Source organism: Epinephelus fuscoguttatus, linkage group LG5, assembly GCF_011397635.1.
Source record: "Epinephelus fuscoguttatus linkage group LG5, E.fuscoguttatus.final_Chr_v1".
NCBI lineage: Eukaryota > Metazoa > Chordata > Actinopteri > Perciformes > Serranidae > Epinephelus > Epinephelus fuscoguttatus.
This window is the reverse complement of record NC_064756.1, coordinates 32438131-32466099: the sequence shown is the minus strand read 5'-3', so window position 1 is coordinate 32466099 and position 27969 is coordinate 32438131. Positions and strand designations below refer to the sequence as shown.

General features: G+C 42.0%; 1 protein-coding gene across 1 annotated transcript; it reads right to left on the bottom strand.

Annotated features, from left to right (window-relative positions):
* On the bottom strand, positions 1–27823 carry foxo1a (forkhead box O1 a). Its single transcript, XM_049576150.1, has 3 exons — positions 26135–27823; positions 4981–5172; positions 1–4249 (listed from the first exon to the last, which is right to left on the bottom strand). The coding sequence occupies exons 1-3, from the start codon at positions 26786–26788 to the stop codon at positions 3062–3064; spliced, it is 2034 nt and encodes a 677-aa protein (XP_049432107.1). The 5' UTR covers positions 26789–27823; the 3' UTR covers positions 1–3061.
* Between the last annotated feature and the right edge of the window lie 146 nt (positions 27824–27969).

Below are 27969 nucleotides of genomic sequence, written 5' to 3'. Positions count from 1 at the left end.
TTTAAACACAGAAGTACATTTATTCAGGTCTTAATACATTAATATTGAACAAGTTACATATTCTTATTGATTGCAAATCACACAGCACAATTCCAATTTATTCCGGTATATAAGTTCAATGTAACAGATTTTTTATTTTCAAATATGTAATGGGAACTCTTCCTCTTGTTACGAGGAGCACTTTGTTATAAAACGTAAGTAAAAGTGCAATATCTTTCTACTAAAATCTACTAAAATTACAAAAATTGGTCCAGAATTTTGCATTCTGAGGAGGACTTCTCTGACAGACTAAATATTGTGTTTTCCATTTTAAAAATGCAATATATCCTTACTTTTTTTTCAGTAATTTGCTTTTTGATGCTATTTTCTAAAAACTGTAGCTAAATACAAGAAATACAACATTGTCAGTTTACAAAAGCTTAGCATATTAATCACTGCATCATCTATTTTCTAAATAAACTTCATTTTTTTCCCATATAACTATCTGGAACATAGAGTTTTGACAACAACAACACCATAATATCTCACAGCGCTATGTTACAATAAAATATCTCTGTCGTAAGTTGAAAGAAAAAGAAAATATAACAATAGCAACATAAAATTAAGGAATACAATGCATAGATTCAATCATTTAAAAATGTAGAGATATAATTTACTTAGTACAGCTCTTTTATTTTTAGAGTGAATCCTGTGACACTGACTACATGGATTCATTACAGTTTATCCTGACTTGAGTGACCGGCACAAATATATATAATTCTGAACATATCACATGATAAAAATGCTAAATATATCATTTTGACTTCAAAGGCAAATTTGGCTATAGTACACTATGGCAAGTTTGGGTAAGAAAAGGCAACACCTGGCACCAAAGCCAAACAGCAGCTTTTTTAACGGCCTTTTGAAATGTTAAGAATTTTATTAAATGCTCCCTGGCTTTCTTAAAAATCTCTGTCAGCAGTGTCAGATCATGTGCCATTGCTGCGCGGGAGAATGCAGATTTTAATTTCAACCAAACACCAAACTAATTAAAGAGCTTTCCCCTCTGTTGGAGGTGAACTCATTAGCAGTATGACTTAAATAAAAAGCTGCATACTCAGAGCCTGTGACAACACATGATCAGACACGTACTCATATATGTGGTTTCTGGATAAATCATGCAATACACATCAATGTGGAATATGCAGTTATCATTTTGAGTTTGTTATCTCTAAACCACCTGGTCTATCAGCCACCGAACAAGTCGACTTCATGAGAAGCAGTCATGTTTACAGACACCATCTTCACAAAGGTAGCCACAATCCTGTACACTATTTGTGACTCTGCATAATAAGTCACTGACAGGCTGACAAGCTCATTGTTAGTACAGCGGTAAGTGGGAAAAGCAAGTCAGAAAATGCAAATATACATGCTAAATAAGATACTTAACACTTAGTGGCGCTTTTCAGGGGCAAAAAGTAATTAGACTTGTTGTTAAGAAGATGATTTGAGCTATCAAGTCACATGTTAACTTTATGTCAAATGTAAAAAAAGACATCGAGATATGTAGAGGTAGGAGGGGCAGAGTGAAAGTGGAGTCTCATTAAAAGCAGTAAAGCTGATCCTTCTGACAGCATCAGAGGGCTCCTCAGGACAAAAAGGAATCATACTGTACTAATTTAAATCAGTCACACTAACCTTCTGAGACAAAGAATAAAATAATATAAAACGTTCTGAAACTGAACAGGGGACAGGCCCGTTACTCACAGTGTCTTTAATGACAATCTCTGGCAGGTCTCGGACTCAGCCTTGGTGTGAAAACAACAGAAGCACTGAGAATATCTTTTATCCACTAACATCCTTTGACCTCATAACATTCACAGAGCTGCGAAGCGTTCAGGGAACCCTAACAATAACAATCTACAGTCACAAAAAAGTGAAAGCAGGGAACTGAAAGTAAAGAATTCACTGTACTTTTCTTCAAGACCGCTGGATTTGAGTATCTTCTGGACCGTAGACATTTACAATATAAAACCCTTCAAGCCTGCAGTCGATATCTACTTTGTTAGGCACAATAAATAGGCCCCTGTGGTATTAAGGTTCAGAGTGACGAATGACTCAGAACAATTCTCATGTCTGAGTGCAGGTTATGCACCAGCATAAATCTATATTAACCACAAATAATTTAGGTCTCAAATATATACTAAATCTAGTAAACATCTACCACATCATTTTAATATACATTCTTAAGGTATGTACAAGAAATCATTAAGTGTGTTACCATTGTACAGCCTGATTGAGACAAATTCTCAAGCACAGATCTGTCCGCTCGAATCCGATCCAGTTTTAAACGTAAGCTCATTTCTGCTGCCTTGACTTCCACTCTGTAAACATTATTTACAGTCTTAGAAAATACACCAAGAGGCCCAATTTTACAAACTGTATGACGACATTATGTACATTCAGGCAATAACAAAGTGAGTGTAACATCATCCGAGGATCCATTGAGAAGTCTCTCACTTAACATCAAGTCAGTCCACAAATCCATGAGCCAGATTACCTTCATAATTCTTTTGCAGTGGTAATCAATTATCACTACACTGTACATACAAAAGGTTTGATTGTGGAAACACAGTAAACATCATGGTATGAGTTTGTGAACTTCTACAGATTGTGCTGCTGCTGATGAGACGTCGCTGGCAGTGTCACTTGCAAAAATCGCAGACACAACTGTATAGTATCTGTAACCTTGGTGAGTAAACCAGAGAGGTGTGTTTCAGTTTGGCTCTTACGTTAAGGCAAAATGTTTGGCACTTAAGTTTGTACAGGATTTTTAATATTTCAAAAATAATTCTGATATCATCTTCACCAGTTCAGGGGCTCTAATAGAGATGTGTCCTTAGCTGTTCACGGCCAGTCTCAGTCTGCTGAAGTGATCCGAAAGTATTTTTGAAACAGAAATGTTGATGGTGCAGAAACTGCAAGTGAAGTTGGATTGAGGATTAAACATCCTAAGATACATTTTTTGTCTCAAATGAGTTCTGATTGTGCCTTTTACCAAACAGCAACAGCACTACAGTTTCTACCCTGATACCCAGCTGTGTGTGGTGGTCTTCACTCCGTGGGGGAAACCTTGTTGGGTCACCATTGGCTCAAAGTTGAAGTCCAGAGAGTCTCCATCCATCAGAGTGTCATGGAGGACTGTCTCCATGTCAAACTCAAACTTCTCAATGGACATGTCATCAAGGTCACTGGGCAGCTTCTCTGGGTGTAAGGGCTGTGGCAGGCCTGGTCGGCCGTATCCATTGGTGTTAAGAGGGCAGAAGCCTCCAGGCATGCCTCCTGCGCTGAGGTGGCTGGAGAGGCCATAAGGCATCTGCATAGGGCTTTTGGCTGTAGGCAAACGCGTGGTACCCCCACTGTGGCTCAGGGACATGAGCAAGCGGCCATTCATAGCTGGTGACGTTGTCGGGGCTTGGCTGTGCACATTGTGGGGGTGAGTGTGAGAGAGACCATGCGGGTGACCGTTCCCTCCTCCCATGAGTTTGGCTGCATGCTGGCTGCTGCTGTACGGTGGCAGCATGCAGCCTCCGCTGGACTGAGACACTACAGTGTCCACTGATGGCATGAGCTCTCCGTGCTGGTCTGTATCTGACGTCAGCAGCTCCTTCAGAAGCCCCGCAGGGCAGCTGTACTGGCCCATACTGGGCCCGAAACTGGGCTTGCTCTCTGGCAGTGTCTGCAGCGGCATGGACGATAGGCTGTTCATTCCTGCTTGGCCATACACACACTTGCGGTACTCCTGCTGAGGATTCTGGGCCATGCTGGGGGAGCTGTAAGCAGGGTAACCAGGGCTTGGCTGCATCATAGGAGAGGGGGAGGACTGGGACGAGCCAGGGGTGGTTGCTCCCCCACCAACCTGAGAGTTGTTGGGCGAGAGCAAGTTCAGATTGTCCAGGAGGTTCTCCATGACATTCTCAGAACTGTGTACCAGAGAGCCTGTCATCTCTGTCAGACTGGGCAGCGTGGCTGTCATCTTGGCCCCAGGAGCTCCTGGGTAGCCCATATGCACGTCTGCCTCCCCGAGGTCATCCTCAGGCATGAAGGGTGAGAGGCGGCCGCTCAGAGTGCTAGCGTTGGAGCTGGTCCGAGGCCTGAAGCTGTTCCACGCATCAAAGTCGTCGTTGCTGTGGGAGTTGGGGCTGCCAGGCCACTTGGAGTATGAGCCTGGGCTGTCTGCGCCTCCGTCAGGGCCGCCCTGCAGGGACAGCTGTGGGAAGACAAGGAGACTCTCAGTGTACCAAAAGACTGTATGTGCCAGAGACAGTCAGTGTAGCATATGTTTTTGGGCAGAAACCACTGGCAATCAAACACATGGTTGGATGGTAGTAAAAGAAATACAATACAAAAGTATTCTTGCAAAATATTATATCATTAATGTGGTAATATCTTGAGAATAGCTTTTCAAAGGAAGTTTACATACATGACTACTTTAAGAGACAATAAGAATAAAAAAGTAGTGAAAAAAGTGTGAATGTGACTAACAAACACAGAATCATTCTCAGTTAATTTACTTCACCTCTGCTAGGCAAATGAGTCTAGGTAACTGTATTTATGATTGTAATGCTGACCAAGAACTGACCAATTTAGGCTAAGAATATTACCAAAATCCCATTTCAGTCAGGAACACTTTTGTCAGAGAAAACTATTATAGTATTATATTTGGCAGTATGGCTCTGTGCTGGGGCCCCTCTGCCTTTCCTTGGCGGGTTGCAAAGCGGCATGCAGAGGAAGCAGCAACAGCAGGCAGGCCAGAGCAGTTTAAATATGGCAGAATAATGATTTAATAAATAATAATAGTAAATGAAAAAAAAAGTTTATTTTTTGTGACAGACCATGTAGAGACAGTTGTGATAAAAGAAAAATCTTGGCATGGTTCAAATCTCAAACGTTTACAATGTCACAGCACAAAAGCATTAGCTGGATTCTTTGTTTATTTACCTTTTTCTTTGCTGCTCTTCCTCTGCTCTTAGTGAACTTGCTGTTGTTGTCCATGGAGGCCGCCCTGCGTCGCGGGGACTTGCCGCTCTTCCCGCCCTCCGGGTTTAGCATCCACCATGAGCTCTTTCCTGTCCCCTCATTCTGGACGCGGATAAAGCGGCTGTGCAGTGACAGGTTGTGTCTAATGGAGTTCTGGAGGAGATGGAGACAGAGAGAAACGCTAGGTGAGGAGCAGACAAACAGAGAGATTTGTGTTTGCCCTTTCACCAAAACGCCTCAGATCTGCTTTAGCATACAAGTGAAAATCCATCTGTACAGGTGGTTCTCTCTGAAAAACACATCTGGCTTGACAGCTGACTTACAGATGAGAAAGGAGAGATTTTAAGGTCACTCAACAATTTAATGCCACGTGCAATTTAAAGAAACACATGCACACACACACACACACACACACACACACAAAAGATGTCAATAACTTTACCCCATGAGCAACACATCCTGAACAGAACAAGGATTAAACTGCAGACACTCTTATCTCCAAACATACTGTACATGTGGGCCTTTATTTCCTCCACAAAACAGAGGGGCCCATTGTAAAACACCATTATACCAACACTCACATTCCACCTGACTGTGTGTCTTGTCTGAACCAGCACAGAATCAAAGGGAGGAAACCGACTAATCTTTCCTCCTTACAGACACATTAATACAGCGCTCTGGCGTTGCTTAGTGACACCCCCAGTGGAAAAACTAATTTTTGTGCAGGAAGCTAGTGAAGCATTATTAAAACACAGCAAACAAAAGCTTGAATATTGGGCAAATGTCTGCTAAGCAAACCACAGAAAGTGAGACACTATTTCTGGCCTACTTTACTGGAGCTACTACTGTACTGGGACACTACAGTCTCCATTTGTTTTTCAGCATGTTAGGATTTTCAAACTCTAAATCAGCCCAAACTGTTACTGAAGTGACCATTTAGCCTCAGAGAATAATTTACACTCTGGCTCTGTATCGTTTTGTGTCCTGGCCACAACATGAAGTAATGAGCCTTGGCCAGACATTACTGTGCATGCGTAAAGCTTGTTGTTTTGGAAGAAATGGCTGGAACTCCCGGTGCACACACACATGCAGAGCTTAGCGTGCATAGTGGCTAACGTCATCAAGCCTGTTCCTGCTGTGAGTCACTGCTTCACATCTGGTTCACAGTCTGCCCTCTGCTCTGCCTTCACCTCTGCTTCTCCTCATCTCTACCATCTCGTCTCATTCTTGACTCTGAAATCTTGTCCCACTCTAATTACTTTCACTGTTGATTCATTTTTCAACTAAATAATCACTGATTTGTTTAGTCTATAAAATCAAAAAACCGTAAAAATGCCTGTTAGAATTTTCCATTGCTCAGAGTGATGTCAGCAAGTTGCTTGTTTTGATCAACAGTATAATGATATGAAACAGAGAAAAGAAGATTCTTGCATTTGAAAATCTGCAAATGGAAAATATCAGGTATTTTTTGCTGAATATATGACTACAAAGATTATATGGGGTACTTCAGCTATTTAGTGTCACACTTTTATAAAGTTAGTAAAGTTGCAAAGGACAAAATTAGCCAAAATCAAAGAAAAAAGCAGAGATATTCTGACATTAGGTGAAGCTCTTGAAACACAATGGATCCTGCATTTTCCATAATGGAATTTCAAAGCATCTTTCATTAGACTGTCAAATACCCGAATCTTTCAAAGTCCACGACTCCAATCTGTAACAAAGCCTTTCTGTTAATATATAAGTCTAAAGGCAGAACTGAGATAACCCTAATAACTATGACATCATCAGGGTTATCTTTTCAAACATTGCAAAGCTACCTCCACAGCCACAGAATGAGTCTCCCTCTAATCAATTAACAGGATTGTTGCTGACTGATTCTCAGAAAATCAGTTAATTGACGAATCTGCTCTATCGAATATGACTAAATACCATTGCAGCTACAACACCCTCTTTAACATCTCCTCTTCTTCTCCTCTCTCTATCTACTTTTACTTCTTTCCACCGCTTTCCTCTCCTCATTGGAGGACCTCAGGCACTAGGGCACATGGGGACCCATGTGAACAGTGGCCCTTTACAAATGAATGAAATTCTGAATCAAATGGCCCGACTGCCTCAGCCAATCGTCTCGGTCTAGTTTGCATGATCTGAGGGACGTGACAGCCCTTTCCTGATTAGCCTAGCAAAAGCCTTCTCCCCCTCCTCCTCGTGCACATCAGTAGCTATGACAAAATGTGAGGAGTAAAGTCTGGTCATGAGTCTCTCTTTCCCATGACCGCTAAAAGTGCTGGTAATTTCAGCTGTGCTGCAACAAGGAATGACTGCAATGTGAGTGCAGACGCCGGGATGTCCTGTTACAGCCCTATATCTTCCTGATGACAGGAAGGAAAAACTCACAGCTAAAGTGAGGCTAAAGAGGCCCTGGTTTCTGTTTTGGCTTATGTCACAGTCACTACGCTGTGTGTTGTGTTGTGTTGTGATGATGGAGGACTTTTAAAAACCAGTTTAAAAGTCTTGATGCAATAGAGGGAGTACAAGTGAAGGGTCATAAAAAAAGTGCTCTGATGGGAAATACCAGAACTCGGCAGAACTCGGAGTACCGTGTGGGGAGTGTGGCTGAGGGTGTCTGGTGGAGCCAATGGAAAAGCCTCGTCTCCCACTGTGTGTGTGTGAGAGAGTGCCAGCTCATGTTTTTAGTGCAATGGCAGTAGGACAAACAGCAGCGCAGTATGGTTTTGATTTTGCTGCTCTCTTCACTGCAGCCAGTGATATCGTGGTTTGAAAACACACGCGATTTGGGATGAGCACATGCACATCAACACAGTCATACACTTAGTAACGCAAACACACACACACAGACATGCGTATATCACTGAAAAGTTATGGCATGTTGCTTCCCACATTCGTTGATGTACTTCTCTTTAATTTTATTTTTTTTTAACAAATTAAGAGTGTTTCCTTTGGATCCAGTGACTCTATGTGACACTGATTTATCTCTGGCCGCAGTAGACAGGAATCTTAACATTCCAGCTAATCACTGTGTGCAAAGTTCAAACGTAATCAGAGCCAACTTGTTAGTATCTCTTAGGAAACAGTAAAGGCAGGATTCCCAGCCAGGCAGCCATCACAATCAACATTCCTCAACAAGGTTACAAAACCCGCGATTTCACAGAACTGAACTCTGATTACTGTCACTCGAGGACGGTCCTATCTTGTGTTGTTTTTTTAAGAAGAGGCAATGACACCATCCAATCTATAAAGTACTTTCTTTTTGTTTCTACCCTGAAAAAATGCAACAAAATGTTGGAGACAGTTTTGGAAAAGAAGCCTGCAAAGAGTGACCTCAAAATAATATCATCATCACATATTACATAGTTATTGTGAATAAAAACCTTTGTGTCGTACTGAGGAATGTCATCATAATAAATGTTGTGAAAACAGGCGGTAACCTGACATAAGTGTATCTCTGAAGGCTAGTTCACGTAGCCAGAGATAATAAAAACACTTTTCTCTGTTCTGCCTGAGCCCACCACGAGGAGCACCACCTCCGTTCTCTGAGTCAACAGATCAGAGCAGCGCTGGCAAAACACGAGGAAGTGACCACATGAAAGAGGACTGTGACAGGAAACAGAGCTGACTTCCTGCCTCGCAGGAAATGCGGCGGTCGTGAGGCAAAGAAAAAGGCATGGAATGCGGAGCCGCAGCGCCATGAGCCAAGTGGACACTGCAAATTTAGCTTTCGCTCCCTCCTCCGACCCAACCCCCCGCCGCCAGAGTGTTTATGTTTAGCAACAGACACTAATCCATGATGTCACACTATATTTATTAAATGAAAGCCATGCTCACTTTGTCGTGTGACTGCTGAAACTGAATTGCATGACTAGATACGTCATGACTCAACAAGTGGCTGCAGTATGGACATCTGGGTGGTGTGAGCGCATGTGTGTGTGTGAGAGAGAGAGAGAGAGAAGGCACAGGAGAATGTGTCTTGAGTGTAGGCTATTTAAGAAAAAGAGAAAGAGGGGTTGTGTGTGACAGAGTGGGCAAGGATCAGTAAAGAACACACTGTGCTGGTTTAAACGTCCTCACTGGCAGCACTACTGAAAGGCCACAGTGTTCGGTACATCACCCTCTCCTCCTCTCCTTCCATCTCTCCTCTTTATTTCTTGTCTCCTTTCCCTCTGTTAACCTTCTCTCTGCCTCTCACTTCATTCCTACTCTTCTTATCCCCTCTGTTCTCTCCTGCTCGTCTCCTTCTTCCCTCCTCTCACTCTTTCCCTGTCTCTTGTCGCCTCCTTCCAACTCCTACATCTCCTCAATCTTCTGTCCTTTTCCTTTCCTCCCATCTTGTTTCCTTCCTTGTCCTCTCCTTTCCTCATCCTGTTTTCTTTCTTCTCACCTTTTCTCCTCTCCTATGTTTACATTCCTTCACCTCTTCTCTTCTCCTTTCTCCAGCAGACAGTAGCAAACTGTAGACAGACAGATGCTGGCACACTGACCAAGGTGCTGATGCTTTCAGAGCTGCTCAAATGTCAACTTGCCTAATGAAAAAATCCCCAGAGGAGCGCGGCACCTCCTACTTGCAGGGCTGCTTTGAATCAAGTGAAGCCACAAGTGAAACCTCAGCTGCAAAGCCCATACAGCTATAGGTATGAAGCATCTGCAGCAATGCTCCCTCCTCACTGTATGAAAGCGTGCAGCCGGCACAAACTCACACGCCAGCAGTTCTCTGAGAAGTTTCACACACATTTAACAGAGATATGGAACCGATGAAAGTGAAAAAAAATGTGGTTTCCCTGCACTATTTCCACTGAACTCATTAGAGAAACGGTGCTGTCCTGAACAGGCTTTTCTCACCTTTCGTTACCCGTGTTTCAGGCTTAACAGTAGGTGTGTTCTTGCATTGTAACTAGCGATTTTCTGTGTAATGTCTGCGGCTGCTAAAAGGACAACCTATAGAGTATGCAGCACACCATTTCTAACCACCAAAGTAAGTAGCCTTAAAGCTGTAGCTTGGTCATGTCTGGAGCTTTGTGCTGAGTCTAGCTGAGTTAGAGCAGTGCGGTTAAGACAGAAAACGTGTAAACCTGTTATTAGCCTTACACCAGCTCAGCAGGTCTGCCCGCTTAACAACAGCATGGGCCTGAGCACACAGCTCCAGGTGAGATGGTGGGGTGACAAGTGACGGGGAACTACTACTCACTGTGATCACAACATCATCAAAAGATACACTCACGGCAGGTTTTTCCCCTTCATGTCAGATATACTTGGTATTCTGTGATTAAGTGGTTGATTACAACTGATGTAGAGTAGGAAATCAGGCTAGCTAAAGGTGGCACATTGTGGTGAACCTTTAGAAGCTGATCGAAAAGATAACACATGAGCTAGAGGGAAGAAGCAATAGTTATTTTTATAGAGTCAGTTCTTTTTGGCTAAAGATACTATGAGTTGATCCAACTTCAGATTGTTTTTTGGAAACATATATTTTAAAACCAAATCAACTCAACTCAACAATAAATCAAATTTAAATTGTTTTTGGGGGATTTTTGCTTCATTTTAGGGGGATTTCTGCGTGGTTGTTTAATAGAGGGATTTCTGATCTATTGGACATAAACTGTGAATAAAGTCCCTATCAAATGACTGATAGCGAGTGTCTGTGCCTAAATTTTGCCTTGACTTACTGAGTTATGGAATATTTAGTCATTGATGTAATAGTTCAAAGAGGTGTGCGGTGGCTGTACAGTGTTTACTGTGCTGTGTTTTATTAAAAATGAAAGGAAGCAGTTACAGTCTGGGTGTACTGATCTTCGGACACACACACACACACAGAAAATGAAGCGCTACACCTTCACATTACCACATTCACAAAGCAATCTGAATAGACTGTGATGACTTCATGTGTTTGCAGTTTGATAAGTTATCATCAGCACCAATACTGGACTGACCAGTGATAATCATTGACCTATTTACTAAAGTCAATATGGCAATGATCATAAAAGGCAGTGGAAATGAAAAGCAGAGCACAGGAAATGTAAAGCCTCTGGTCTTTTTTATTATTTATACCCTCGCTTTCATTAGAAACAGTCAGAGAAAAGGAAATGATTGTTGTCATTAATGTTGTGTAGCAGCGAGCAACACAGCACAGCGCCTCAGGTTTGACTGGTCAGCAGCACATAAATGTGTCACTGTTAAGCAGCAATATAAAAATAAGTCTGTTTTACCACAATTTCTTTTTTAAAAACAGTCCCAGATTAAAATTGGAAACTGACCCTAGGACATGGTTCGAACCAGAAATAGATCATCTCTGCGCTCTCCCTCCATCCCACCCCCTTCCTAGCCTTCTATTCCTCCCTTGTCCTTTTCACGTGCTCCTCTGGGACATCATGCGCGCACACTACTGGCCACAGCTGATCGCACACTCATGTTGCAGAAAAAAAGGTCCCTTTCTCAACAGCTGACGTCAACTTCCAATTATTCAATTTGGCAAAGAGAGGGGAGAGAGGAGGCCCAGAAACAGATCGCTCAGTGTGGAGCGCCCTAAATTAGTTTTAGAGTTCTATGAGCCCAAGTAGCAGTCTATGACTTCCAGGAAAGTAGCTCCTCAAAATGGTCATTGTGAGATGCTGAGTTATATGACCATCATAAAGTGCAGATGGAAAGGCAGAAAACGCAAGTCATGCAGAAGCAAATCTGTCTGCAAATGTATTTACTGACGGCCTCTTGGCAGGATCTCCTTTTCACAATCCTTTGCAAGGAATCTGAGCGCAACCAAACGCCCTCCCCCAAAACACACACACACACACACACACACACACACACACACACACACACACACACACAGAGCTGAACTTGGAAACCTGAGCGGATGATGACTGGTAAAGCTTAAGATTGATTGGTCTCACAATCACTGCAGACAAATGATAAATAGTCTGTGAGTGGTTTTGTGCTTACGCTGAGAAGCAGCAAAGCCACTGACACTCCAGGATCTTTCATCGCTCTATGATAGTGTGAGACGAGTGGCGGAGTGGAGTAGCTATTAGCGAACTTCCTGCTGCATTGTATCCGCACAGGAAGAGCTGGCCAGTCCTGATACTGATCCCACTGATGCTTCTGGTTTCTGTGCAAAATGCTGCAGAATGAGGCCCTGGTAGCTGCAATGCAAGGGTCCAGCTGAAGCAAACTATGGGTTCAAGAGCCACTACTTCCTAATCAAAACTCTGTAGTCTGACTGGGCAAAAACAAGAGGAAAAAGGAAAGAGGGGGCCCTTGTCCAGGTAGGCTTTTCCAACAGGATTACAATGGCGGATAAAGCTCTTATTGTACATCTTAGAAACAGTTCCCCACTTATGATTCAACCTCATTATGGATCCAAACAAACAGAACTTGGTGAGAGAATAATAAATCATCTGCCATTTCCTGTGCTTTGGCCACATTTGACATTTGGACAAACTGCTCTGAAAAAAAAAACTGGGCTGAGTGAGCATGTGAGTGACCGGCACACACTCAAACTTTAAACTCCATAATCAACAAGTCAAACAGAAGGAAAGGTTGTTGATCAAGAAAATCAGTCAAAGCTTTTGTGTTTGTTGGCTATAAACCTTAAAATCCAATCTGTTTTCTTGTTCTGCCATGCTTTCATTACACCAGGCCAATAACAAAAAGACGAGAAGTTGCCCAAGGATAATCCAACGGCAATTAACATCTGAAAGTATGATGCAGGAGAACTGTTGGCATCAATGGTAAGCTCTGAAGTAATTTCTAAAAAATCATATCTAATTCATGTTTGCTGTTTTCTTACCTTCTCAAGCTGTTGAGAAGTTTCAGCTCTGTAAAGTGGATGATTATCACACCCAGAGTTTTGTTTTCTTTATTTTTCATAATTGACATTTGTATATTTATTAAATTAGTTTAAAGTAATGAAACAGACAGACTCAAACAGACTCACTATTTACTGAATTTTATTTACTGTTTTAAAGTACAGTATAGCTGTAGCGCCTGCTCAAGGGGGCATCCCGTGACGGCACATTATCGGTCCACTTGCTGAGGGCAGCTTGAAACACAGGTACTTTCCCTGTGCATATCAGTTTAAGTCTTCATCACTAGCAGCCATCTCCTTTTTTGAAGAGACTACACAAGGTAGATGGAGGAACACCAAGTTTCGCTGCTGCATCTGTTTGGCTTGTTTTTGGCAGTTTGATATGAGCTTCGAAAAGACTTTGTTTTTCACTGGGAGAAAATGACTTTCTTTTTCCCATCATGATTTCAAAGTGTACAAAGCACCAGCCTCAGGTAGCCAGCCTCAATCAGATGGATTAACGCAACCAAAAGGATCATTGTGGAAGTAAATTATATTTTTTTCATGTATGAAAAGACCCAAAGTGAAGACTGTTAGTGTACTTCTTGACTACTACAAGCAAAGTATTAAAAAAACATCTTTCAAAATGATTCTGTCCCAGTCATCTCAATCCATATTAGTGGTTGATCATTGTAACCACTTTCCACTGTATAACCTCTTCCACAGGCTTAGTAGTGCTCCTCATGGAGAGTAAACTTATGTAAAGTCAGTGAGTATTTAAGTTTCAACTCTCAACTGACACATTAATCACTTTTACTGTTCGGCATATACTTAAATGAACTTTAACTTCAAACCATTTCAGTGCGTCAACCTCAGCTGTAACTCTAACAACTCTTATCTATCGTGTTTGTTCACACTGTCCTTATGTTACCTGCCATACGTCCTATAAATGTTGCCTGTATTGGTGAAAGAGTGACGAATGAGTTGTATTACATTTTATACTTTATTCAGACTATTCATATGTTGTTTACGATAACCGCTACACATGCTTTTAAAATAATGTCCTGGCGCGTTAATGTCAGTGGGCGTTAACATGCTGAGCTCTCTCTCTCTTGTGCTCGCTGATTTTGTGACTCAGACTTAAGCAGCACACAGCTCATGTGTACAGACAGGGACCGGGTTGTGCTGGCTAAGCTTACCATGCTGAAATATGTGCATGTGTTGCTATGTGCAACACAATGTGAGTCTGTAAATGCACAGAGCTGTGTCTGTGGAGCGGGGATATTTTTCGCCTCTGATCAGCAGAGCGGCTGGGCTGGGCTGCTGCCTGCTCTGCCTGGATAAAGATGCAGTGTGTAGACCACTGCTGGGTGCCTGTGTGGCGGCCTGCGTTCACAGGCCTGACCCACCACGGGTGTGAGGGAGGGAGGGAGAAAGGGAGGGAGGGTGAGGAGAGTGTTTGGGGGGTTATATTTACACGGCTGTTACCCCAGTTCAACCTGGCAAACATGGGGATATCCCCGAGCTGTTTTTCATGGCTGGATGTTGATTCCAGCAATAAATCTCCTTTTGGATATGGAGTTGAGAGAATTTCTCATTGGTCCGCTCCCTTTTTGTGTTATTTATTACACCATAAACCATATGTGCACTTCAACACCTAAAAAGGCTGTATACCAAAAGTGTTTGGTAGGAAAAATGGCCACCCCAACCATTTGAATACGGATTGTTTTCCAGAAAAGTGCAGCTCTGAAACACCACAGTGACTCCTGTTGAACACCAAAAATGCCACTAATATTAAACAAGACATCACTTGCAAGTTAGGACTTCAAAGAGTTTTAAAGAGAGCACATTTTGTCAGTAATGTTCTCAGATGAGAACCTTATACTAATACCATGGCCTCAGCCTGAAGTCACAAATAATCATGATGCTGCTTTTCAAGAAAAAATAAAGATTTCTTTAAAAACACACATCTTTTTAGCTTTCTTTTCTTTTAACTCTCAGATTTGTTAGATATCCATGAAGAGGCCTGTACGTTATAGTCTAACACACTTACCTGTTTGCCAGTTCTTAAACTAGCATGACTCATGCTCTGCCAAAAAAAGAAGACAGAGAAAAAACTTAAAGCCACCTTAAGAGACATAGTGGAGCCATTACAATCCTTTTATCACAATTTTTTTTTTCATGGGCTGATTATGAAAAGGAAATAACACTGACACATCACAAAATGAATATATTTATGAAGCTCACAGAGAGAGTGCTAAGGGACGCAGTGTTTAAATAGAAAGTGATGACTAGATTGTCGTTTGTCGTGATTATCTTAAAAGGATATCTTCATTTTGATTTGAAATGCAAAACAATGTTTGTTTATTATAAATATATTGCTCTGGTTAACACTTCTGCATAGTTGTTTTTTCTTTTATAATCACCAGCGTCCTTGTCATTTGGTTTTGTTGCTATTACACCAGCGGAATTAGATGACACACACATTCAATATACTGTAAGTGTGATGCCATGCTAAATCGATGTCTCATGGGAAAAGCCTCATTGTGAAACTATGTGTTAATTTTGCTGGTGGAAGGAAGTCCGGGGCTCACATGGAACAATAAGGTGATTACAGTTCTTTTAGTGTTTCAATTTGGAACAAGTGGTTCAAGATGTAGTAGGACTACAAAAAATCTCCTCCTCTAAAAAATATCACTTGTGGTGAGAGTTAACATCTTTGTGAGGGACAGTAGATAGCAAGTATGACATTAAACCAGGACACCAAGACCTGGACTTGGCATCCCAGTCAGAGCTGGCACCAGTACAGGTCAGGACAGGAGTCATACATGAGTAAACCAAAGCCTCACTCCAGCATTTACTTTGGCTCTATTTAACTGACATCCATACAGTATTATTTAGCTGACTAACAAAATACCTCAATATGAGAATTCTGAGAATTCAAAAGATGATTTAGAGGAACGATGAGCAAGCATTCACCTCATTTCCCAGCTCTAATTGGAGATAAACAGAGGAATGGAAAAAAAAAAATGAAGGGAACCCTGGAAGAGGAAGATGCCGCAGAATCTAGCGTCACACTCAAGTGTTGCTTCCTCTACCAACGACGTCACTACCCTGGTACTGCATACCTTGTACTGCTTTCAAAGTGCCCACTTCCTGTCAGCTATGGGCTGAAATTTGCATCTGTTCAAAGGGATAGGAGCAGGTGGAGGAAGAGAGAAGTAATAGATTCTAGAGAAGAGATAATTCATGCAATCACTGCAGCCAACTGCACGAGCTGACGGAGAAACTATTGTAACTAATATACTAGACAGATCATGGTAATAACAGTGTGTTTGTTACATTCACTATGTGCAACATTAAACTAATCATGTTTCCTGAGATCATGGGTTTCAGATTATTTTTTTCTCTCAAGACAGATAAAGAGAAGTGGAAAGTTACATAAGGGGGGTGATATAGGCTCAACAACAGTATTCAAGCTCAAATATTAGTGCTGAATAGAAGATGTAGGATATGTACATACACATCTTTTTTTCTAATATTTATCACCTTATGGTAATGGGACTGTGAAATAATTATTACATCAGTGTCTGGAAAAAAAATCCAAATGACAGTGTCTTGAAACAATGAGATAAGGATTATTCACATGACGACACAAAAGCCAGTGTCGTCAACAGATCAAGATTCGTTTTTGCTTTGGTATCTCCCTCATCAATTATCTCAAGCGGGACATGAATGATTCATTGACAGAAAAATGACTCCACATGTGGTTACACGTCTAATCTGCCTGACTGGCACCACTGCATTTCCTAGAATCCAACACAGGCGCCCTGTATGGAAACTAAAGATGCCACCCTCTCTCTACCCTCAAAGACATTCAGCAGTACTCACGATAGTGATAAAACATAAACATCCCACAGTTGTTTTGAAATTGCTAACAGAAATTAATTTTGTTTCTTATTTTTCAGTATATGTGCTATGTGCTAGTAGAAGCTAATGGCAAGTGAAACCTAACTGCTGGTGACTTCTCCTCTCCCTATGAGGTGTTTCTTTTATAAACACCACGTCAGCCAAGCGCCTCGCTATACAATAGTCCTGTAATGTTGCGACACAAATGCAAACCTAAAGTGAACACTCCTGAGGGCGGTACGGATTCACTGTTACGCACTTTGACCTCGAAACAAACTATTAGTATCCGTGACAACAGAAGCCGGGAACCTGCCGTCTGACGCACAGTCATAACGGCACTTCTGATTAAAGTGCGCATTTTAATTTCCACCCATGCCAGTCAACCACAGCGCTGCTGCGAGCGTTCATGTATGTGAAAACAAGCACACATGCCTGAATGCATGTGTGATTGTGTGATAATGCCCGGCCAGTCTGACAGGCACCGTGCATAATCGCTTTAGGGCGGGAATTGCACAACAATGTGGGTCTGGGTAATGCCTGTGGTTTGGGGCCCTCAGCAGTGAGCGGTCCCGTAAAAGTGTTGCTCTACTCACTCCCTGTGTGTCTGTAGCCGGTTCACATACACACACAAGCTGTGAGAAACCGATGGGACACCACATTTTTCATGTGTGAAGAAGTGCTGATGGCTTTCACTTCTCATTTGAATGGTGAAATTATTCAAAATCCTTACAACAGTTCCTCTTCTCACACTGTAAAACAATGCTGAGGTCTTCCTGTTAACCCCACAGGACATTTTTCCAAATTTTCTGACTGATGAGAAGTTGTGGTGGCCAACAGAGCAGCAGCATATTCAGTGAAACAAACTGCCATGCCTGGGCAAACCCTTTGCCAAAACAGACAGTCACGTGCTCTCGGCCTGCTACTACCAAACCCACACTGAGAAAAACAAAACAATCTGACTCATCCTAAATGACTGTTTACCTGACCATGCCGCTGGATGTCAACTCTATTTTTTTTTTTTTTTTTTTTTTTAACTCTTGAGCAAAGCAGGCTGCGTGGGCTTCTTTCCTCTGTCCTGTTGAGTGAGGCTCCACTCTCTGCTGGTATCTTTTTGTATATCATTTACACTCTCTGTGCAATTACTAGACTCTACACTCACTGAATGATCTGTCCTCTGGTCCACAGCCAGAAAAAAAGAACTGACAAAACAAAACTCTGGCAGGAGCACTGCGGGGTTGTGTGATGCCAGTGTCTGAGGTGGGTGGAAACACCCGTGTACACATTTGACATGATTTGTTTGAATTCACTAAATGAAAGGGGCACTTCACTGGGATTTTCCTGGGTCCTTTCCAGTGAGATAAAGTGTAAAGTTACCAGCTGTAGCACCAGCTGTGCCACCAAATGAGGTTGAAAATATCACTTATAGTTTAGTTAGCTATTATTTCTCAGCTTGGTGAACGTACATTTGTAATAGATATAAGTGTTTAACATCATTTTCATCAGTTTAAGAAAACTGGTTGCATTGAGTGAGCTCTGAATCTAACGAGTCTTTTTTTAAAGCACAAAGCAATGTCACATTTAAAAAAAATAATAACAGAGAATAATACAAAATAAGCAATCTAACTATGAAAACTTGAGTTTCGGTGAAATATTCTGAAAATCTTAAGAGATTTTGAAAGAATTCAAATTCAGCAGCTGTATAATTGAACCAAATTTTCTTTTTCTGCAATGACAAGCACTAAAACTCATTACACATAATCCCTAACACCCAGAGAATGTATTCAGAAAGACATATTTGTTTCTCCTTGGTGGCTCAAGTTCTTGATTCAAGAAAAACCTTGGCTGAGTCCTCTTCAGTGGACCATCTGGAACATCAAAAACATATCAAACCCCTGCAGATGCAATGTGGTTGTTTTGTTCTATGGAGCAACAGAAACACTTTAAAGTGAAACTTGCATGTTACATTTGTTCTGCATGTTTGGGGATATTTCAGTGCAGAAAATCTCTGTGTTTGCAATACAGTCTGGCGACCAGAGCAATGGCCCAACTGAATGTGAACTTACAAAGCCTCTTTGACACAGACATATAAAAAGACAGACAGACATGATCCCCTGTGTGTGGTATGTGTCTCACAGCTTTTGTCATTGCCCGATGGCTTCGTCCCATGGCGTGCTGGACATGCGGTTACTGTAAAACAATGACCCAGACAGCACCGGCACATGGAATCAATTGTCAATACTTGTTTGAGGTTGAAGTGATGTGACGTCTACAGAATGCATAGATCCATACATAAATGCATGCATACCACACACAGACATAAACACCATTTGATATCCCTGCTGTGCCACACTGACCTGCTTTCTTTTTATTCCAGTCTGTTAAGGCTTGAGTCATTAATATCCCAAAAATGTTTCTAGTAAGAAGGAACGAGAGACAGACGACAACAGACAGTGCTAACGCCAGGGCTGAGAGGTAAACAAATGTGGAGCAAGACAGAAGGACAACATGAGGTTGTGAAATAATCCAAGGGAATACAAGTTTCACACTGTTGCTCAATCAAATCAGTGTGGATGGGCACGGTTACATCACTCTGCACGTGACAGTATTTTTCACTCATCTACATAGCATTTTCATACCATGCTGAACCCCAAAACACCTGAACAAGTGGATCTAAATATGCTTACACGGTCAGATTGATCAGAAACTTAAAATAAATAAATAACCCTTCCACTGGTTCACTGGTTCCACTTTTGTTTTTTGGGAGCTTTTTGACATTACATAACCTCAACAATTCATCAGTTGATGGAATAAATAGTTAATATATCAATTCATACTAAAAATAATCGTTATTGCAGCGCTAGTTTCTACATGGATGCCTTACACAACATAGTTCAAAGACTAGCAGGTAGTGTTCATCGACACTCACAGTTGCTTTTTAACACCAGTGATGTGCCAGCTATGGTGATTCCGCACATCAAAGCACTAAGCGGTTTGAAAAGCAAAGGCGGGCGGGGGGTGGGGGTGGGGGGGGGGGGGGGGGACAGGCAGTTGTAAGGAGATACTGGATTAAAATCAGCTGGGAAGAGAAGGAAAGGAAGAATATCACACCACAATAAAAAAGATATAAAAGCCTGTGCAGGAATGTTCCCTGTGTCGGCCTGTCTGTCTGTCTGCCATCGTGTCTGTGCATCTGCCAGCAGCAGGGCTTTAATTATGAGGCCCAGGTTTATGTGCACACACACACACACACACACACACACACACAAACACGCACACAGGAGACTAGCGTCCCACATATCTCTAACACAGTGCCTCACAGTTCCGCTGACTAACCAGTGGCACCAGACTTTGGCCTGCGGCTCCCTGATTCCAGTAAATGTCTTGTTATGCAACTCCTAACAAGTGTCACCCAGTCTGAACTTAGAGCGTTCTGGGTCTCTGATGCTCTCTCCCTCTCCCTCTCCCTCTCTCTCTCTCTCTCTCTCTCTCTTTCTCTCTCTCTCTCTCCCCCTTGCTTTCTCTTCATCTCTTAATTTTTCTCTGAGAACAGTAGCGGTTAGCTTCTTGGGGTTTGACCGAGGGAGGGGGGCAGTGACCCTTCACAACATTAAGTGTGCCCTGCTTTGTGCAGAGGCAGAAAAGCAGGAATGGAGAGGCAGGCGGCGCAGGCAGGAAATGGGGAGGAGGGTGAGGAGAGCTCCTCCAGCTCTTTGCCTGAGAAACACAGCTGCCCCTCATGTCTTGGGGCAATGCCAAGGTTGGACTCCTCGACTGCCTCAGGGGGGTGAGCGGTGTGTGTGAGTGTGTGTGTGTGTGTGTGTGTGTGTGTGTGTCTGTGTGTGTTGAACCAGTACAAACAGGAGGACTGCTGTTCTATCCAGCTCCCTGTCCTACTAATACACTTTCAGACCCAAAGAAACACACAGTTTGTGACTGGTGATAAAGTACAGCCAGCTTTGTACTCACTCAGGATTAGAACGCCTTAATTCTTAGCTTCTGTATTTCTTTAGGTCGTATTCCTAAGCTTCATAGGAAGAAAAAAATAGTCTAGATAACACACAGCAATTACAGACACTACATACACTGCATAGTCACCTTCCAACAATCTGTCAGAAACATTTAAACCATCACTAATGTGACTCAAAGACATTACAATCTGTTAAAACCAAAGTTGTTAGAACTACTTTTAACAGGATGTTTAGGTAGCTGGGCAACATATACCGCAAAACAATAGAGATCTGTCAAATTGCAGAGATTGTGCTACACCAATGACACCAGTGTAACACTTCCTTTGATGTCACAGTACAAGATTTCATCTGTATCGCCTTTATTATATCTATAATATTCTAAATCTCGCCACAGTTTAAGCCTCAGCTAAAAGACTGTGACATAATTTAAGCCTCATGTGATCGTGTTTTTACAGTGTTCTATTGCATTTATTTGTCAATGGCGAGATTAAAATGCAGTCTCTGGAAAACGGCCTTGCAATTCAAGTAACCAGCTAAACTCAATGCAATGACGGAGTCAAGGTAAGATTTGGTCAGGTCCCTGGGATCAATGACTTGCTTATAGAGACAAATTACAGACATATTCCACAAACATACTTGTATCCCAGTTGGCTACACAACCTTTATGAACCTCCCCTCTCGGTGATACCTACAGTGTTTACTGTAAGACTAAGAGGGATTGGAGTCAATGGGTGCATTTACATGGTAATGACCCTCGTGTCACTTGCTGTACAATCTGCTTGGACCTACATGTTTGTCTGCTCCAGCACAGTTTGTTTTGAGATCCGTGGGAGTGTTTACCAGCGTAGGTTGAGGAATTTCAGGTCAAGAGAGCGCCGTGTACAGAGAAAACCTATGACCGAATTGATCTCGATACTGACATCAAAGAGCACCTGAGCTATCCAGCTCCACTGGCTGAAACCAAATATTTATCCTGCGGTGACGTACGAGTAGTAGAAAAATACAAAAAAGAACAGATTTTTTTTTTGTCAGGTATGGAAGGATGTGAGAGTACTGTATATACTGTACTGTAATAATGTATGTGTGCAATTTGTGTGTTTCCTGCAGTCTGACACACTGTTTGTAATACTTAAACTACACACACATTACAAACATTTTAGGGGCTGCTGTGGCTCAGGAGTAGGTATGTCACAATTCCAGAAATTTAGCAGTCCATACCAGTGAAATACGCAATTTGATGCCATGGTAAACAACAACAACAACAACAACAAAAAAACAAACCCACAAAAACAATAAATCTCATGTACTTAAGCATTTACTCCTTTATCAAAAAAAAATTAAAATTGAATTTAATTAAAACTTTATTATTAATCCCTGATCTGTCTGAAACATGTGTCAACAAGTGCCAGTTTATGTGAAATCATAAGATTTTGTGGGTGAGAAAACATAAATTATTTTTATATAGCCTACAATACATGAACACATTTCTCCTCTATTGTTGTTGTAGTGTGATGTTTGGTCTTGTGGTAGGCTATTTGTCCCACCCCTGTTTCACTGTGATTGGATGGCTGCATAAAAAGTGACAGTGATGAGTGAAGAGTTTTACCCAAAGTAGAACATTTTGAAACTGAATTGATCGCTGGCCCCTGTAATCTACATGTCATGTAGTATCTCGCCCAAGGACACTCATGGTGAAGTGTCCTTGTACAAGATACTGAACCCCAAATTGCTCCCAATGGCCAGCGGTGTATGAGTGTGCATGTGAATGGTTACTGCTCCTGATGAGCAGGTGGCATCATGCATGGTGAATGCTGGCTTGTGTTGTGAAGCGTTTTGAGACGAGAAAAGCACAAAATGTGCAGCCCATTTACCATTTTATGCAATGAAATAAAGAAAAACGGGATGAGGACATTATTAAAAATAAATAATCAGCTCTGCAGAGAGGTTTGGTGATACATAATTTGTGCCATCTGCTATTCTTCCTGTTGGATGGCGTCCTGTGCCAGGGCCAGTGTCCAGTCCACTCACAGAGCTTCTCCAAGCTGGTCCCACCTGGCACAACTGTCCTCAAAATTCACACTGTCGCAGACGGCCTGAGAAGTGTGGAGGCTGTCATGACTCAGTTCAGACACGACCGACTGTGGAGGATCAGCAGCGCTGTGAAACAAGCTCGGCCTCAAACAATTACAGAGCAGACAGCCTTAATCATAGATTAATGAAAACTTCATGTGCTTCAGCCCGTTCCCTTCAGGAGAGCCCCATCTGTTCACAGAGATCAGTCACATGGAGAAATGATCCCTGGTTAACTTCAAAAAGACTGAACCTTAAGTGATTTACAGTCAATGGTTGAGGGTGTTAAACACTCATGGGTGCCTAGAAACAAAGCATTTGTGTTGTGACTACTGTCATCGTGATCACTGTCTTACAGCACAAGAGACGCCACCGCAAACTTCACTTATGACTTAATCAACGAACCAACAGGTCTGCCCAATATTTCCACAAACCACAAAACATGTACAGCTCTCATTCTGGCTGGTTTATTCTCTCTTCAACGTTCACAGGGTTAAAATCAAAGGTTGTCGGTTAATTGTTTTGATCACTTTTGTATGAATCTAGAGTCATTTTGCAAAGTTGGTGTCTTTGGAATAAGGTCTGCCACACAGTTTGCATATTTTCCTGTTTCCAATTCCTCATGTCACCTCAGTTGAGTCTGAACATAACAAGGCAGTCAGAGATGAAAAAGCTATACTTGAGAATACATGCATTTTGGCTAATTTTAAACAAAGATAATAAAGGAATTCTCTGAATTGAATACCAATTAACGAATTAAACCATCTGGAAATGACTATTTACATCAAAAGACCATTGGAGAAGAAAAACACAATAAAAAAACACATGGCTAGCTACAAAATTAGCATTTTACATTGTCATCTTTCCTCAGCTCCTCTCTGGCTCTCACCCTGGCTCATAAGTAAGCTCGCTCCGAGGAGACAATGTGCGATAGCCCCCCTGTATGGAACAGAGGGGAGCTCTATGAATAACTCCCCTCGCAGCAGTGAATGGCACTTTGCTTTCCCACAGTATTACTCAGTCTACACCCCCAACATGGCAGGATAAGCAGCAAGCCCAGGCGGTGGCTGAGCGCCCCTCTCCAAGCCGCCAATCACAATTACTTCTACACAGAACAACAAAGAGAAACTTCTATTTATTTAGATACATTAACGAAGACACAGAGACATGTTCAGTCTTTCTCAGTGTGACTCTGTTGCATGCTTTGCAAAATGTAAATGATCTACTGTTGTACGGATTCAGGTTAGGGTTACAGACACTTGTCTTGGGTACACTCTGCTATATAATAACTTCCTAATTACAATGTAACAAGTGACAAACACTGAGACAGTGTTGATCACGGCCATGTTTCATGGTCATGTTGGTAGTGCTGCTGACACTGCAGTGGCAAAGTGACGAGTCTCCTTTCTCGTCAGTTTAAAGTTTAAAAAAAAAATGGAAAGATGGTTCTATCTTCTGAAGTCAACACCATTTTTTTTTCCTCAAATACACCACAGCCTCAGACTCCATGTGACTAACACTCTGTAGGTGTGTGTACGAGGTGTCACCTTCCCACATGCTGCCTATAGATTACTTCTTCTAATCCCCATTATCTCCTTCAATATTACTGATAATCTTCCTGTTGTCCTCACAGATGTATTTTAGTTTTACTTTCCCACACCAGTGCATCCCTCTGAATTTGTTTTTTAATTAATTCTTCACTGCTCACTGGAAAACATCTTTGCTCTTTTCACGCAAAAATGTAAATGAAGAGCAAATTCTTGGATAAGCGAAGGGAAAATGTTGCTTCTCCTTGAAGGACCAAACCTACTAGGCCAATATCACTCCCCCAGCAACGCAACTTCCCAGTATCTGCTTTGTTCACTGTGTGTATTTCACCACACTGAAGGGGTTTTCCATTCTCATATCATTTGACTGACAGGACCATGTTTGACAGTTCAACATGAGTTTTGTCCTTTTAGTAAACACTGTCGTCGAATGGATGAATATGGAGCAGGGCGTTGCTGAAAACTGCATTTGTGCTCAGTCAAATTCATAAGAATATAATAAAATCTGGTGTATGGCAAAATATGAAAGTTGTGACTCAAATATTGTTTTTTTTTTTGTATTTGTCTATGGGATTCATTAAAAACTAAAAAAAGAAATTCTCTTTGGCATTCATGCCATACATGGATGTGTCATCGCTCAGCACATGACTCAAACATGGGAGCCTACTCTGACAGGGGAGGACAAAAAAACTCCCCACAAATGCTTTAAATTTCATTGGCAACCCAGACAGCCTATAACAGAGGAAGCCATAATAAATCTCTCAATGTGTGACTACAGGCTTAATATGATTTCCCGCTGGGAGAGTAGACTGTCATCAATTTATTGTCAGACACCACTAAAACTATGTGTCTCCGAAGGGAGGTTTACGCCCTTCAATAGTGTTCAGTGGGAGGGCCTGCCACACCACATCAGAAATTTTAAGTCCCCTCTTGTGTAATGTTTTGGACTGTTTCCAGGACACATTAATGCTTCTGGTATCTCCTTTCAACAAAGACGTCCAAATACAGCTTCATTCAAGGCACACTCTCTCGCATGGAAAACTGTGATTTAGCCTAAAATCTATCATAAATTTTTAAAGTACCATCAGAGAGAGGAGAGCTGTCTCAAACCAGCCAGAACTCACAACATTTTTGAAAAGCACACTGAGGGAAGCAATAAGGCAAAGAGAAAAAAAAACCCTGTTGAGTCAGCAGACTCATATAAATCACATACTGCAGGGAGAAGTCAGATGACTGTCGGAGGTCATGGAAGCAATTGGCCAGTTTACTGAATTGCAATGAAGTGGATGGATGACAATGAAAGAGGACATGGTTTCACAAGACCATGCTGGGGAGCGAATGGTAAACAAGTTCACAGATTCATTCATGTTCTTTTGTCACTTCAGGAACATTTGTGGAAAAAAAGTAAAGACCCTAAACTAATCCAAATGGATCTCCCTCCAAGAGACATCCATAGATGGAGATAAACAATAAACAACTCTGATCACAAAGCTTCACAGAATAAACTGGCTATTGAACGCCACAGAGAAGCCAGACATCCCTGGAGGGATATTATAGTGATACCACAGGAGATAAAAACATAGCATAAAGCACAATGAAGTCCCTGTGAACCCACTGTTAAGTGCCACAGACACACCAAAACGCCCCACTGGAAAACTTTGTAGGAGAACTGGCACAGGCAGCTGCTGTATCAGGCATAAGCATCAGCCTTAAACCATTCATGCTGTAAACTCCCACCACACACACACACACACACACACACACACACACACACTTACGCACACTTTATCTTCTGGATTAAAGTACCAAAGAGAGAAAAACAAACGTACCTTCCAGCCTGCAGAGCTGTTGCTGTCTCCTTTGTCCTTGAAATAAGGCACACTCTTCACCATCCAGTCATAAATCTGAGACAAAGTCAGTCGGTTCTCCGGAGAACTTTCGATAGCTTTGGTTATGAGGTCTGCATATGACATATTCCCCCATGCGTTTCGCCGGGAGGAGCTGCTCTTTCTCTGGGCAGCGGCGGCAGCTGCGGCCGCGGCCGCCGAGGACGACGAGCCGACAGGGGAGGAGAGCAGAGGCACCTGCTGCTGCTGCTGCTGCTGCTGTTGATGCGGGAGTTGCGGGTTCGGGTGCTGTTGCTGATGCTGCTGATGTTGATGCTGATGTTGCTGCTGCTGCTGCTGCTGCTGCTGTGGAGCTTGCTGGTGGACGCAGTTCTCCTGGCACTGGAAATCGGTGCACAGGATGGCAGGCTTCTGTTCCGTGAAGTCCTCGGTCTCCTCCAGCAGGCTGAGGTTGTTGATGAACTCGTTGCCGGTGGGTTCCTGCTTCACAGACGGCACCGGCGAGGACGTGTTGGAGTCGCCCGGGTTGATGAACTCCGGCCGGGGCAAAGGCCAAGTGCACGACCGGGGCCGCGACAGGGGCTCAAAATCCGGGTCGATTTCCACCAGGTGTGGCTGCTGGGCCGCTTCCGCCATGGTCGAGAGGTGACGGAGCCAAGTGTTACAATGTCATGTAAATGTGACGAACCTGTCGCCCCTCAAAAGTCTCAACTTCGCCTTTGAAATATGAGCGAACACAAGATAAATCTGTCCGGGAAAACAGTGCTCCTCCTGGGCGCAAAGTCTACAGTGAAAGTCACATCCCAAGCCGGTAAAAATCTGTAGACAGTAATAAAAAGTATGTCTCTAAAAAGGCTTTTCCTGTGGAACAAAAGTTGTCAGTGTGTTCACACTGTGTCGAGCCACTGCTTTGTTTTTGTTATCCACTCGTAGTGATGTTGGTCTGTGCCGCGTACAGCCTGTTGACTCTGTGTGTTGTACAGCATGTGAGGACTTACTGGAAGTATCGTTTGTCAGCTGACACCGCCCACATTTGATTGACACCAGAGGAGCGCCAATGAATGGCATCGAAAGAGTTGGATGAAAAAAAATGGTCCTTGTTTTCATTTTTGCGTCTAGTAAACATCTGATCCGAAGCCCCTAAAAAAGAAGAACTTTTTTCTGTCAAATGTTTCTTTGTAAATTATGCATCAAAATTATATGTAACTTTACACTTTCCGTCCAGCGAAGAGTGATACTTCCCTACAAGTTAAATTATATTATTTTATTTATCTATTTTATTTTTTTTGGTCATCTTGTTGATATAATTTAATTTGTGTGACAATATTTCCTAATTTCACAGTCTTAACCATTACTTAGTTATGTAGGTTTTAATATATACAGTTCTTTGGATAATTCATCTGTCATCTGATATTTATGGGAGCAGATAACAAGTTATATTTTTTCATGTACAACTTACATCTGAAATTAAGTCAGCAACCTCAAACCACTCCTTGTGAGTAGGCTGTAACATGTTCTTAATTAATTATCCACATAAATAATTACTACTGCTGCTACAGCCAATAATCATAGCGTAGTCATTTGAAGTCAAGTTTACAGAGGGTTTATAAATCCTAAAAAAAAGTACTAAATTAAATAAGATTTCTCAAAACTAGGGATACTACACAGATAAATAGGGCAAAATTAAAAAAAAAATACTCATAATACCAACTGTATGTATTAGTATGCAAATAAAAACACAAGAACCTTTTTTTTTTCCTCAGAAAAGATATAAGAATATTTTGACTGACAGACAAGAGGAAAGAGTGGCTCATCAG

Bases quoted from the DNA above. Each gene is read 5' to 3' on its own strand.
- foxo1a (XM_049576150.1), bottom strand. From the start codon at position 26,788: ATGGCGGAAGCGGCCCAGCAGCCACACCTGGTGGAAATCGACCCGGAT. The intron at 5,173-26,134 runs GTACGTTTGTTT...CATCTCCTCCAG, and splicing joins ACAGCTCTGCAGGCTGGAAG to AACTCCATTAGACACAACCT. The intron at 4,250-4,980 runs GTAAATAAACAA...GTCTTCCCACAG, and splicing joins GAAGAGCAGCAAAGAAAAAG to CTGTCCCTGCAGGGCGGCCC.